Source organism: Salmo salar, chromosome 17, assembly GCF_965601325.2.
Source record: "Salmo salar chromosome 17, fSalSal1, whole genome shotgun sequence".
NCBI lineage: Eukaryota > Metazoa > Chordata > Actinopteri > Salmoniformes > Salmonidae > Salmo > Salmo salar.
The window spans coordinates 37892661-37907500 of record NC_138307.1 but is presented as its reverse complement, the minus strand read 5'-3'; the positions used below and the strand labels follow the sequence as shown (position 1 = coordinate 37907500).

The following is a 14840-nucleotide window of genomic DNA, read 5'->3' as shown; positions in this document are numbered from 1 at the left end:
GTATAACTATATTAGTATTGTACTGTTCCCAGTTTATAGCCTGGGGTAGGACTATATTAGTATTATACTGTTCCCAGTTTATAGCCTGGGGTGGGACTGTATTAGTATTGTACTGTTCCCAGTTTATAGCCTGGGGTGGGACTATATTAGTATTGTACTGTTCCCAGTTTATAGCCTGGGGTAGGACTATATTAGTATTATACTGTTCCCAGTTTATAGCCTGGGATAGGACTATATTAGTATTGTACTGTTCCCAGTTTATAGCCTGGGGTAGAACTATATTAGTATTGTACTGTTCCCAGTTTATAGCCTGGGGTAGGACTATATTAGTATTATACTGTTCCCAGTTTATAGCCTGGGGTAGGACTATATTAGTATTGTACTGTTCCCAGTTTATAGCCTGGGGTAGGACTATATTAGTATTGTACTGTTCCCAGGTTATAGCCTGGGGTAGGACTATATTAGTATTGTACTGTTCCCAGTTTATAGCCTGGGGTAGGACTATATTAGTATTGTACTGTTCCCAGTTTATAGCCTGGGGTATAACTATATTAGTATTGTACTGTTCCCAGTTTATAGCCTGGGGTAGGACTATATTAGTATTATACTGTTCCCAGTTTATAGCCTGGGGTGGGACTGTATTAGTATTGTACTGTTCCCAGTTTATAGCCTGGGATAGGACTATATTAGTATTGTACTGTTCCCAGTTTATAGCCTGGGGTAGGACTATATTAGTATTGTACTGTTCCCAGTTTATAGCCTGGGATAGGACTATATTAGTATTGTACTGTTCCCAGTTTATAGCCTGGGATAGGACTATATTTGTATTGTACTGTTCCCAGTTTATAGCCTGGGGTAGGACTATATTAGTATTGTACTGTTCCCAGTTTATAGCCTGGGGTAGGACTATATTAGTATTGTACTGGTCCCAGTTTATAGCCTGGGATAGGACTATATTAGTATTGTACTGTTCCCAGTTTATAGCCTGGGGTAGGACTATATTAGTGTTGTACTGTTCCCAGTTTATAGCCTGGGGTAGGACTATATTAGTATTGTACTGTTCCCAGTTTATAGCCTGGGGTAGGACTATATTAGTATTGTACTGTTCCCAGTTTATAGCCTGGGGTAGGACTATATTAGTATTGTACTGTTCCCAGTTTATAGCCTGGGGTAGGACTATATTAGTATTGTACTGTTCCCAGTTTATAGCCTGGGGTAGGACTATATTAGTATTGTACTGTTCCCAGTTTATAGCCTGGGATAGGACTATATTAGTATTGTACTGTTCCCAGTTTATAGCCTGGGATAGGACTATATTAGTATTGTACTGTTCCCAGTTTATAGCCTGGGGTAGGTCTATATTAGTATTGTACTGTTCCCAGTTTATAGCCTGGGGTAGGACTATATTAGTATTGTACTGTTCCCAGTTTATAGCCTGGGGTAGGACTATATTAGTATTGTACTGTTCCCAGCTTGGAAAACAGAAATTGAACTGCATCTTCTCAGAAGCTAGCATGGGCTGCTACCAGAATCCTATTGGCCCTTGTGATCAGAGTCCTATTGGCCCCTTTGACCAGATTCCTAGGGGCCCTTTTGACCAGAATCCTATTGGCCCTTGTGATCAGAGTCCTATTGGCCCTTTTGACCAGATTCCTATTGGCCCTTGTGATCAGAGTCCTATTGGCCCTTGTTACGAACCCATTTGGCCCTGCAGTCTAGGGGGGGATGGAAACGAGACCCTTAACATATCTCATGCAAATCACCCCAGTGAAAAAGTAACAGTGAGAACTAAAAACCACAGACAACCTAAATCTACCGTCAAACACTTCAGGTTTATTATAAACACACGCTAATGGGGTGTGGGGAAAAGAGGCTAAGCTATTCTAGCCTGCTTTAAGAACAGCTAACTAACCCAAAATACAGTGGGTGGTCCGCTCAGTTCTAACTAGGGGATTTAGATGTTGTTTTCCTATGGGTAATGTAGGGCCATGGGAGACTTGGCTGGTTGTCCCCCTTTCCCACCAACAAACAGTCAGGTATCCTGTGTGTGTATTTGTTTTCTCTCCTTCTGCCCTAGTCACAGGTGTCACTCATCAGTCACCAATCAGTCGCCACTGAAGACACACCTGCTCTTTTTCCCCTTACCCAATCACATCCCCTTTATTAACCCAATCACATCCCCTTTATTAACCCAATCACATCCCCTTTATTAACCCAATCACATCCCCTTTATTAACCCAATCAGTTGTTCTCTCTCTCTCTCTCTCTCTCTCTCTCTCTCTCTTTCTCTCTCTCTCTCTCTCTCTCTCTCTCTCTGTTGTTCTGAAAGCACACATCACTGATTATAAGGCATTATTTATCTAACTCCTGCTTGTTGATCAATTGATTAGAGGTTCACATTAATTTAATATTTCAGGTTTTACTTCACTAATTATGACAGGAAGTGCAACATCTAACTCCTTACTGTAATGTGTATCCACTAAGTGGATGTCCTTACTGTAATGAGTATCCACTAAGTGGATGTCCTTACTGTAATGTGTATCCACTAAATGGATGTCTTTACTGTAATGTATATCCACTAAATGGATGTCCTTACTGTAATGTGTATCCACTAAGTGGATGTCCTTACTGTAATGTGTATCCACTAAATGGATGTCCTTACTTTAATGTGTATCCACTAAATGGATGTCCTTACTTTAATGTGTATCCACTAAATGGATGTCCTTAATGTAATGTGTATCCACTAAATGGATGTCCTTACTTTAATGTGTATCCACTAAATGGATGTCCTTAATGTATTATACATTCAGTAGGTTTGTGTCTCAAATGTTACCCTACTCCCTATATAGTGCACTACTAGAGCCCTATATGGTGCACTACTAGAGCCCTATATGGTGCACTACTGGAGCCCTATATGGTGCACTACTAGAGCCCTAGATAGTGCACTACTAGAGCCCTAGATAGTGCACTACTAGAGCCCTATATGGTGCACTACAGGAGCCCTATATGGTGCACTACTAGAGCCCTATATGGTGCACTACAGGAGCCCTATATGGTGCACTACTAGAGCCCTAGATAGTGCACTACTAGAGCCCTATATGGTGCACTACTAGAGCCCTAGATAGTGCACTACTAGAGCCCTAGATGGTGCACTACTAGAGCCCTAGATGGTGCACTACTAGAGCCCTATATAGTGCACTACTAGAGCCATATATGGTGCACTACTAGAGCCCTATATAGTGCACTACTAGAGCCCTACAAAGTGCACTACTAGAGCCCTATATGGTGCACTACTAGAGCCCTATATGGTGCACTACTAGAGCCCTATATGGTGCACTACTAGAGCCCTAGATAGTGCACTACTAGAGCCCTAGATAGTGCACTACTAGAGCCCTACAAAGTGCACTACTAGAGCCCTATATGGTGCACTACTAGAGCCCTATATGGTGCACTACTAGAGCCCGATATAGTGCACTACTAGAGCCCTACAAAGTGCACTACTAGAGCCCTATATGGTGCACTACTAGAGCCCTATATGGTGCACTACTAGAGCCCTATATGGTGCACTACTAGAGCCCTATATGGTGCACTACTAGAGCCCTAGATAGTGCACTACTAGAGCCCTATATGGTACACTACTAGAGCCCTATATGGTGCACTACTGGAGCCCTATATGGTGCACTACTGGAGCCCTAGTCAAAGTATTACACTATACCAGACAGGAGCCCTACATAGTATTACACTATACCAGACAGGAAGTACTGAAGTACTGTTGGACATTGTCTAGTTACACAAACCTCCTAGGTGGCAAAGGTCCAGATGAATATTGTCATTTATTGCCGTAGTAACACCCAGCTCATAACCACCTCAAAAACTGTTCCCACCCCTCTAGTTGGTGGAGAGGACATTTTGTGGTTTTAAAGCTTCTACACATTTTACCATGGGGCAGAGAGAAAATGTTGCCGTTTTAATTCTACACATTATACCATGGGGCAAAGAGAAAATGTTGCAGTTTTAATTCTACACATTATACCATGGGGCAGAGAGAAAATGTTGCAGTTTTAATTCTACACATTATACCATGGGGCAGAGAGAAAATGTTGCAGTTTTAATTCTACACATTATACCATGGTGCAGAGAGAAAATGTTGCAGTTTTAATTCTACACATTATACCATGGGGCAGAGAGAAAATGTTGCAGTTTTAATTCTACACATTATACCATGGGGCAGAGAGAAAATGTTGCAGTTTTAATTCTACACATTATACCATGGGCAGAGAGAAAATGTTGCAGTTTTAATTCTACACATTTTGTCATGTCTTATCTGTATTAATATGATACCAGGGGTTGAGGCCCGACTCAATTCCCCCCCCCCCCCCCCCCCTAAAACGTTGTGATCTGCAGTCCCTTTTTGACCCTGTTGTAGGTCTGGATCCGGGCCTCGGTCCGCCTGGCTGAGCCTGGCTGGTATCGGGAATAGGGTGTCATTTGGTATGCAGACTAAATGTATATTAGCCAGTTATGGTATCCACGTTATGAAGCCCCTCAGTTTACAGACGAATCTCCCTCACAGTGTCGGCCTTTCCTTTTTAACTTTACACATATGGAAGATCCACTTCCTTTAACCTGTTATGGCTAGGGGGCAGTATTTTCACGGCTGGATAAAAAATGTACCCGATTTAATCTGGTTACTACTCCTGCCCAGTAACTAGAATATGCATATAATTATTGGCTTTGGAAAGAAAACACTCCAAAGTTTCTAAAACTGTTTGAATGGTGTCTGTGAGTATAACAGAACTCATATGGCAGGCAAAAACCTGAGATGATTTCATGCAGGAAGTGGCCTGTCTGACAAGGTGTCGTTCTTCTTGTCTCTGTTTATTGAAGAGTGAGGATCTTAGCTGTCCCGTGACACTTCCTACGGCTGCCATAGGCTCTCAGAAGGCGGCAAAATGCAGAATCGTGGCTTTGCAGGCTCTGGCTGAAAAAAAGTAGCGCGTTTGGGTAGTGGCTGGTTACAGTACTGTGAGACTCAGGTGCGTGCCCGCGTCGACCGAAAGCTTTGTTTACTTTTCTCTGTTTAGCTAAATGGACATTCCCAGTCGGAATATTATCGCTTTTTTACGAGAAAAATGGCATAAAAATGGATTTTAAACAGCGGTTGACATGCTTCGAAGTACGGTAATGGAATATTTAGATTTTTTTTGTCACGAATTGCGCCATGCGCACGACCCTGATTTACCATTTCGGATAGTGTCTGGGACGCACGAACAAAACGCCGCTATTCGGATATAACGATGGATTATTTTGGACCAAACCAACATTTGTTATTGAAGTAGCAATCCTGGGAGTGCATTCTGACGAAGACAACAAAAGGTAATCAAACTTTTATAATAGTAAATCTGATTTTGGTGAAGGCTAAACTTGCCGGGTGTCTAAATAGCTAGCCCGTGATGGCTGGGCTATGTACTTAGAATATTGCAAAATGTGCTTTCACCAAAAAGCTATTTTAAAATCGGACATATAGAGTGTATAGAGGAGTTCTGTATCTATAATTCTTAAAATTATTGTTATGCTTTTTCTGAACGTTTGGGACAGAAATATGGGGACAGAAATATGGGACAGAAATATGATTTGCCTGTCACGCGAAGCCTTTCAGCGTAGAAAAACATTTTCCGTAATGTTTTTTTGTTGTTTTTTTTTTTTTTACAAAACCCACACTCATCTGTCCCCTAAAACGAACACAACAAGAAACATCTTGAGTGCACAGTTGGGCTGGTAAGAACATTTGTAACTTGTTTGTACGCTCTTGAACTAACAGTGGATTTGAAGACTGAGGAATAATTGAGAGCAGCAATAAGTCGCTGGCTTCAAGAGAAAATACTTGGAAAAGACATGCAACGTTTCTCTCTTTTCCCCTCAGGCTTTTTTTTTATGCCATCTGCATCATTTATGAATGAAAATAGGACCAGGCAGTTCTCTCTCTTTTCTATTTTCCACCACCACCACCACCATCACCTCCACCACCACCATCATCACCATCACCACCACCACCACCACCTCCACCACCACCATCATCACCACCACCACCACCATCACCACCATCATCACCATCACCACCACCACCACCACCAACACCACCACCACCATCACCACCACCATTATAACCACCACCACCACCACCATTATAACCACCACCATCACCACCACCATTATAACCACCACCATTATGACCACCACCACCACCACCACCATTATAACCACCACCACCACCATTATAACCACCACCACCAACCACCACCACCACCACCCACCACCATCACCACCACCAACACCACCACCACCACTACCACCATCAACACCACCACCACCACCACCACCATTATAACCACCACCACCACCAACCACCATCACAACCACCATGACCACCACCACCACCATCACCACCACCACCACCATCACCACCACCATCACCACCAGCACCAACCACCACCATCACCACCATGACCACCACCACCATGACCACCACCACCATCATCACCACAACCACCACTACCACCACCATGACCACCACCACCATGACCACCACCACCACCACCACCACCACAACCACCATCACCACTACCACCACCACCACCACCATCACCACTACCACCACCACCACCACCATCACCACCAGCACCAACCACCACCATCACCACCATGACCACCACCACCATAACCACCACCACCACCACCACCATCACCACTACCACCACCACCACCACCATCACCACTACCACCACCACCACCACCACCACCACCATCATCATCACTATCGCCACCCTTAACGGCTCTGTGTCCCAAATGGCGCTCTATCCCTTTGCAGTGCACTGGTTTTGACAGGAGCCCCATAGACCCTGGTAGAACGTAGCCCACTATTAAAGGAATAGGGTTCCATTTGGGTCGCAGATCATAACCAAGTACCTACCAGATGAATGATGTCACTAAACCCCGTTTTTTTTCAATCCTTCCTATTATAGGGAACGCTAACAGGGACGTTGACCCGCGCCCGAACCGAACTGAACCCTGAATACCTGGACCTCCGCTCCAGGGCCGAGCTCAACCCAGAATACTGGACCCCGTGCACACCTCTAGTGAGTACCGCTGTCTCCTCAATCTCTCATCGCTGATCTCAGTCATAGGATCTTCACAGTATCACCAAACCCAACCACTGCACTCCACTCTTGGGATGTGTCCCAAAATGGATCCCTAGTCCTGATTTAGTGCACTACCCTTATGGGCCCTGGTCAAAAAAAGTAGTGCACTAAATAAAGACTAAGGGTCTATTTGGGAGGGAGACAATATACCAACTCTTCGTCTGCTGTAAACCACCACTGACAGACACCTTGATGTTCTGCTGTTTCCGCTCCTCTTGTCCAGCATCGTTACAATCACTGGGATAATTCATCTCATTGCCTTCACTGCTCTGAAGACACTGGGTCAACGGCCATCTGGGGATTGTGTGTGTGGTGCTATTTTTAAGCCTATATTGCTGTGTTTGCACTGTGGTGATTCCTAATGATGATGCTATTGCTGATGTATTGTATACTGTAGATAGTATTACTATGAAGGAGGGTGTTGTGTACTGTAGATAGTATTACTATGAAGGAGGGTGTTGTATACTGTAGATAGTATTACTATGAAGGAGGGTGTTGTGTACTGTAGATAGTATTACTATGGAGGAGGGTGTTGTATACTGTATATAGTATTACTATGAAGGAGGGTGTTGTGTACTGTAGATAGTATTACTATGAAGGAGGGTGTTGTATATTGAAGATAGTATTACTATGGAGGAGGGTGTTGTATACTGTATATAGTATTACTATGGAGGAGGGTGCTGTATACTGTAGATAGTATTACTATGAAGGAGGGTGGTGTATACTGTATATAGTATTACTATGAAGGAGGGTGTTGTATACTGTATATAGTATTACTATGAGGGGGAAGGAGGGTGGTGTATACTGTAGATAGTATTACTATGAAGGAGGGTGTTGTATACTGCAGATAGTATTACTATGGAGGAGGGTGTTGTATACTGTATATAGTATTACTATGAAGGAGGGTGTTGTGTACTGTAGATAGTATTACTATGAAGGAGGGTGTTGTATATTGAAGATAGTATTACTATGGAGGAGGGTGTTGTATACTGTATATAGTATTACTATGAGGGGGAAGGAGGGTGGTGTATACTGTAGATAGTATTACTATGAAGGAGGGTGTTGTATACTGCAGATAGTATTACTATGGAGGATGGTGTTGTATACTGTATATAGTATTACTATGGAGGAGGGTGTTGTATACTGTATAAATATTACTATGAAGGAGGGTGTTGTATACTGTATATAGTATTACTATGAGGGAGAAGGAGGATGTTGTATACTGTATATAGTATTACTATGAAGGAGGGTGTTGTATACTGTATATAGTATTACTATGAGGGAGAAGGAGGGTGTTGTATACTGTAGATAGTATTACTATGAAGGAGGGTGTTGTATACTGTAGATAGTATTACTATGAAGGAGGGTGGTGTATACTGTCGATAGTATTACTATGAGGGAGAAGGAGGGTGTTGTATACTGTAGATAGCATTACTATGAAGGAGGGTGTTGTATACTGTAGATAGTATTACTATGAAGGAGGGTGTTGTATACTGTAGATAGTATTACTATGAAGGAGGGTGGTGTATACTGTAGATAGTATTACTATGAGGGAGAAGGAGGGTGTTGTATACTGTAGATAGCATTACTATGAAGGAGGGTGTTGTATACTGTATTTAGTATTACTATGAAGGAGGGTGGTGTGTACTGTAGATAGTATTACTATGAAGGAGGGTGTTGTATACTGTATATAGTATTACTATGAAGGAGGGTGTTGTGTACTGTAGATAGTATTACTATGAAGGAGGCTGTTGTATATTGAAGATAGTATTACTATGGAGGAGGGTGTTGTATACTGTATATAGTATTACTATGGAGGAGGGTGCTGTATACTGTAGATAGTATTACTATGAAGGAGGGTGGTGTATACTGTATATAGTATTACTATGAAGGAGGGTGTTGTATACTGTATATAGTATTACTATGAGGGGGAAGGAGGGTGGTGTATACTGTAGATAGTATTACTATGAAGGAGGGTGTTGTATACTGCAGATAGTATTACTATGGAGGATGGTGTTGTATACTGTATATAGTATTACTATGGAGGAGGGTGTTGTATACTGTATAAATATTACTATGAAGGAGGGTGTTGTATACAGTATATAGTATTACTATGAGGGAGAAGGAGGATGTTGTATACTGTATATAGTATTACTATGAAGGAGGGTGTTGTATACTGTATATAGTATTACTATGAGGGAGAAGGAGGGTGTTGTATACTGTAGATAGTATTACTATGAAGGAGGGTGTTGTATACTGTAGATAGTATTACTATGAAGGAGGGTGGTGTATACTGTCAATAGTATTACTATGAGGGAGAAGGAGGGTGTTGTATACTGTAGATAGCATTACTATGAAGGAGGGTGTTGTATACTGTAGATAGTATTACTATGAAGGAGGGTGTTGTATACTGTAGATAGTATTACTATGAAGGAGGGTGGTGTATACTGTAGATAGTATTACTATGAGGGAGAAGGAGGGTGTTGTATACTGTAGATAGCATTACTATGAAGGAGGGTGTTGTATACTGTATTTAGTATTACTATGAAGGAGGGTGGTGTATACTGTAGATAGTATTACTATGAAGGAGGGTGTTGTGTACTGTAGATAGTATTACTATGAAGGAGGGTTGTGTGTACTGTAGATAGTATTACTATGAAGGAGGGTGTTGTATACTGTAGATAGTATTACTATGAAGGAGGGTGTTGTATACTGTAGATAGTATTACTATGGAGGAGGGTGTTGTATACTGTAGATAGTATTACTATGGAGGAGGGTGTTGTATACTGTAGATAATATTACTATGAAGGAGAAGGAGGGTGTTGTATACTGTATATAGTATTACTATGAAGGAGGGTGGTGTATACTGTAGATAGTATTACTATGAAGGAGGGTTGTGTACACTGTAGATAGTATTACTATGAAGTAGGGTGTTGTATACTGTATATAGTATTACTATGGAGGAGGGTGTTGTATACTGTAGATAGTATTACTATGAAGGAGGGTGGTGTACACTGTAGATAGTATTACAATGAAGGAGGGTGTTGTATACTGTAGATAGTATTACTATGGAGGAGGGTGTTGTATACTGTAGATAGTATTACTATGAAGGAGGGTGTTGTATACTGTATATAGTATTACTATGAAGGAGAAGGAGGGTGTTGTATACTGTATATAGTATTACTATGATGGCGAAGGAGGGAGTTGTATACTCTAGATAGTATTACTATGAAGGAGGGTGTTGTATACTGTAGATAGTATTACTATGAAGGAGGGTGTTGTATACTGTAGATAGTATTACTATGAAGGAGGGTGTTGTGTACTGTAGATAGTATTACTATGAAGGAGGGTGTTGTATACTGCAGATAGTATTACTATGAAGGAGGGTGTTGTATACTGTAGATAGTATTACTATGAGGGAGAAGGAGGGTGTTGTATGCTGTATATAGTATTACTATGAAGGAGGGTGTTGTATACTGTATATAGTATTACTATGAGGGAGAAGGAGGGTGTTGTATACTGTAGATAGTATTACTATGAAGGAGGGTGTTGTATACTGTAGATAGTATTACTATGAGGGAGGGTGGTGTATACTGTAGATAGTATTACTATGAGGGAGAAGGAGGGTGTTGTATACTGTAGATAGCATTACTATGAAGGAGGGTGTTGTATACTGTATTTAGTATTACTATGAAGGAGGGTGGTGTGTACTGTATATAGTATTACTATGAAGGAGGGTGTTGTGTACTGTAGATAGTATTACTATGAAGGAGGTTGGTGTGTACTGTAGATAGTATTACTATGAAGGAGGGTGTTGTATACTGTAGATAGTATTACTATGAAGGAGGGTGTTGTATACTGTAGATAGTATTACTATGGAGGAGGGTGTTGTATACTGTAGATAGTATTACTATGAAGGAGGGTGTTGTATACTGTAGATAGTATTACTATGGAGGATGGTGTTGTATACTGTAGATAGTATTACTATGAAGGAGAAGGAGGGAGTTGTATACTGTATATAGTATTACTATGAAGGAGGGTGTTGTATACTGTAGATAGTATTACTATGAAGGAGGGTGGTGTACACTGTAGATAGTATTACTATGAAGGAGGGTGTTGTATACTGTAGATAGTATTACTATGGAGGAGGGTGTTGTGTACTGTAGATAGTATTACTATGAAGGAGGGTGGTGTACACTGTAGATAGTATTACTATGAAGGAGGGTGTTGTATACTGTAGATCGTATTACTATGGAGGAGGGTGTTGTATACTGTAGATAGTATTACTATGAAGGAGAAGGAGGGTGTTGTATACTGTATATAGTATTACTATGAGGGAGAAGGAGGGTGTTGTATACTGTATATAGTATTACTATGAAGGAGGGTGTTGTATACTGTATATAGTATTACTATGAGGGAGAAGGAGGGTGTTGTATACTGTAGATAGTATTACTATGAAGGAGGGTGTTGTGTACTGTAGATAGTATTACTATGAAGGAGGGTGTTGTATACTGCATATAGTATTACTATGAAGGAGGGTGTTGTATACTGTAGATAGTATTACTATGATGGAGAAGGAGTGTGTTGTATACTCTAGATAGTATTACTATGAAGGAGAAGGAGGGTGTTGTATACTCTAGATAGTATTACTATGAAGGAGAAGGAGGGTGTAAATGGAAACACGTCTTAATATCTAGAACACGTCTTAAACCAAAAGTTCTCTCTTCAGTGTTTATACGGAGAAAACACGTATATTAAACACGTATATTTATTCTGGTTAGGCTGCGGATTACACAGGCAGGCCTTGTGAGCGTTTCCTTCACTAATTGGTCTTTTGACCAATCAGATCAGTTCTGAAAAAGATCTGATGTGAAACGATCGGATGTGATTGGTCAAAACACCAATTATTGGAAAACCGTATCAGAATTGTGCTGCCAGCCTTCTAAACCTGTTTTACACTCACCGTTCGTTCTGAAGTTCCTGTTCAGTGTTTCTTCTAAACTGGAAGTGGAACACTATGTTCATTTACTGCTTATCTGATTGGTGTTGGAGCAAGGCTTACTGCTCAGATTGATTGATTGGTGTTGGAGCAAGGCTTACTGCTCAGATTGATTGATTGGTGTTGGAGAATATCTTACTGCTCAGATTGATTGATTGATTGATTGATTGATTGATTGATTGATTGATTGGTGTTGGAGAACATCTTACTGCTCAGCCTGATTGATCAAAGTACTTAGTGTTATTTACTCTTATAGTGGAATAATGAGAATCTGTGACGCACAGAGTCGAGTATTGCTTATGTTCATTGGAGTAAATGTCACTACGGTGTGACTGAACGGTGAATGAAACAGTTTAATATGTCTCCTTTTGTTTTCCAAACCCGTTGTCAGATCAATATGTAGAGAAAATGTTCAGAAAGTCAATGACCACCTGCTTTGTTCCCTTAGAGTACACACCACACTAACAACAAGCACAAAACACCTAACTACACACTACTATGTTCCCTTAGACTACACAACACACTAACAACAAGCACAAAACACCTAAACACACACTACTATGTTCCCTTAGAGTACACACCACACTAACAACAAGCACAAAACACCTAAACACACACTACTATGTTCCCTTAGAGTACACACCACACTAACAACAAGCACAAAACACCTACACACACACTCTAACAAGCTCGTCTGCGCCTGTCGGCCTCCTCAGGGCTTGCGTGGGTGGCGGGAAACATCCTGCTCTCTGATTGGTTGGCAGCGTGATGCTGCCTGCTATACTGCAACAGTGGTAAGGAAAAGGTATGTGAACCTTTTGGAATTACCTGGATTTCTGCATAAATTGGTCATCAAATTTGATCTGATCTTCATCTACTGTAAGTCACAACAATAGACAAACATAGTGTGCTTAAACTAATAACACAGAAATTAATGTAATTTTCTTGTCTATATTGAATACATAATTTAAACATTTACAGTGTAGGTTGGAAAAAGTATGTGAACCCCCTAAGCTAATGACTAGTCAGGAGTCAGCTAACCTGGAGTCCAATCAACAAGACGAGATTGGAGATGTTGGTTAGAGCATCCTTACCCTATAAAAAATAAAAACTCACAAAATTTTAGTTTGCTATTCACAAGAAGCGTTGCCTGATGTGAAACATGCCTCGAACAAAAAGAGATCTCAGAAGACCTAAGAATAAGAATTGTTGACTTGCATAAAGCTGGAAAGTGTTACAAAAGTATCTCTAAAAGCCTTGACATTCATCAGTCCACGGTAAGACAAATTGTCTATAAATTGTGAAAGTTCAGCACTGTTGCTTCTCTCCCTAGGAAAGATGACTGCAAGAGCGCAGCGTAGAATGCTCAATGAGGTTAATGTCAGAACTCACTAGTAGTGATAGGGTGAAGTCAAGCACGGGAGACCAAATATGCGTAGTAGAATGTTTTATTTCCTGAGTCCAAAAATACCATACCCAGGCATGGGTCAAGGAAAACAAACAGACCAAAAAGTCCACCTCAACAGGGTCGGACACAGTCCAGAAAAAACATCTTTCCAGAAAATACACAAGAAAAACAAAACTACCCCAAAACCCCACGACAGGAAACAACAAACAATCCCGCACAAAACCTCACCCTAGAAAGCAAGACGAAATACCCCACTAACGAACTCAACTCAAAACAGGTGTAACACAAGACAGACAAAACCAAACGAAAAGGAAAAAGGGATTGGTGGCAGCTAGTAGGCCGGCAACAATGACCGCCGAGAGCCGCTCGAACAGGGAGAGGAGCCAGCCTCAGTAGACGTCGTGACAGTTAAGAAGAATCCTAGAGTGTCAGCTAAAGACTTACAGAAATCTATGGAAAACACTAACATCTCTGTTGACGAGTCTACGATACGTAAAACACTAAACAAGAATGGTGTTCATGGGAGGACACCACAGAACGAAGCCACTGCTGTCCAAAAAAAACATTGCTGCAAGTCTGAAGTTTGCAAAAGTGCACCTGGATGTTCCACAGCGCTATTGGCAAAATATTCTGTGAACAGATGAAACTACAGTTGTGTTGTTTGGAAGGAAGGAACACACAACACTGTATGTGGAGAAAAAAAGGCACGGCACACCCACCAACATCAAAACCTCATCCCAACTGTAAAGTATGGTGGAGGAAGCATCATGGTTTGGGGCTGCTTTGCTGCCTCAGGGCCTGAACAGCTTGCTATCATCGACGGGAAAATGAATCGACGGGAAAAATGAAGTTTAGCCTAACATTCTCCTGCAAAATGTCTTGATATCTGTCCGCCAATTGAAGCTCAGCAGAAGTTGGGTGATGCAACGACCCAAAACACATAAGTAAATCAACAACAGAATGGCTTCAACAGAAGAAACTACACCTTCTGGAGTGGCCCAGTCAGAGTCCTGACCTCAACCCGATTGAGATACTGTGGCATGACCTCAAGAGAAAGTTCACACCAGACATCCCAAGAATATTGCTGAACTGAAACAGTTTTGTAAAGAGGAATGGTCCAAAATTTCCTCCTGACCGTTGTACAGGTCTGATCAGCAACTACAGAAAACGTTTGGTTGAGGTTATTGCTGCCAAAGGAGGGTCAACCACTTATTGAATCCAAACATTCACATAC

At 41.3% G+C, this 14840-nt stretch overlaps 1 protein-coding gene across 1 annotated transcript in view; it reads left to right on the top strand.

Moving 5' to 3' along the window:
• The window catches only part of LOC106575880 (protocadherin-9), a 601426-nt gene that overhangs the window by 84000 nt on the left and 502586 nt on the right, over nt 1–14840 (top strand). Inside the window, exon 3 of the mRNA XM_082963751.1 lies at nt 7023–7136. Within this exon, the coding sequence (XP_082819877.1) occupies nt 7023–7136 (114 nt within the window). The remainder of the gene's footprint in view (nt 1–7022; nt 7137–14840) is intronic.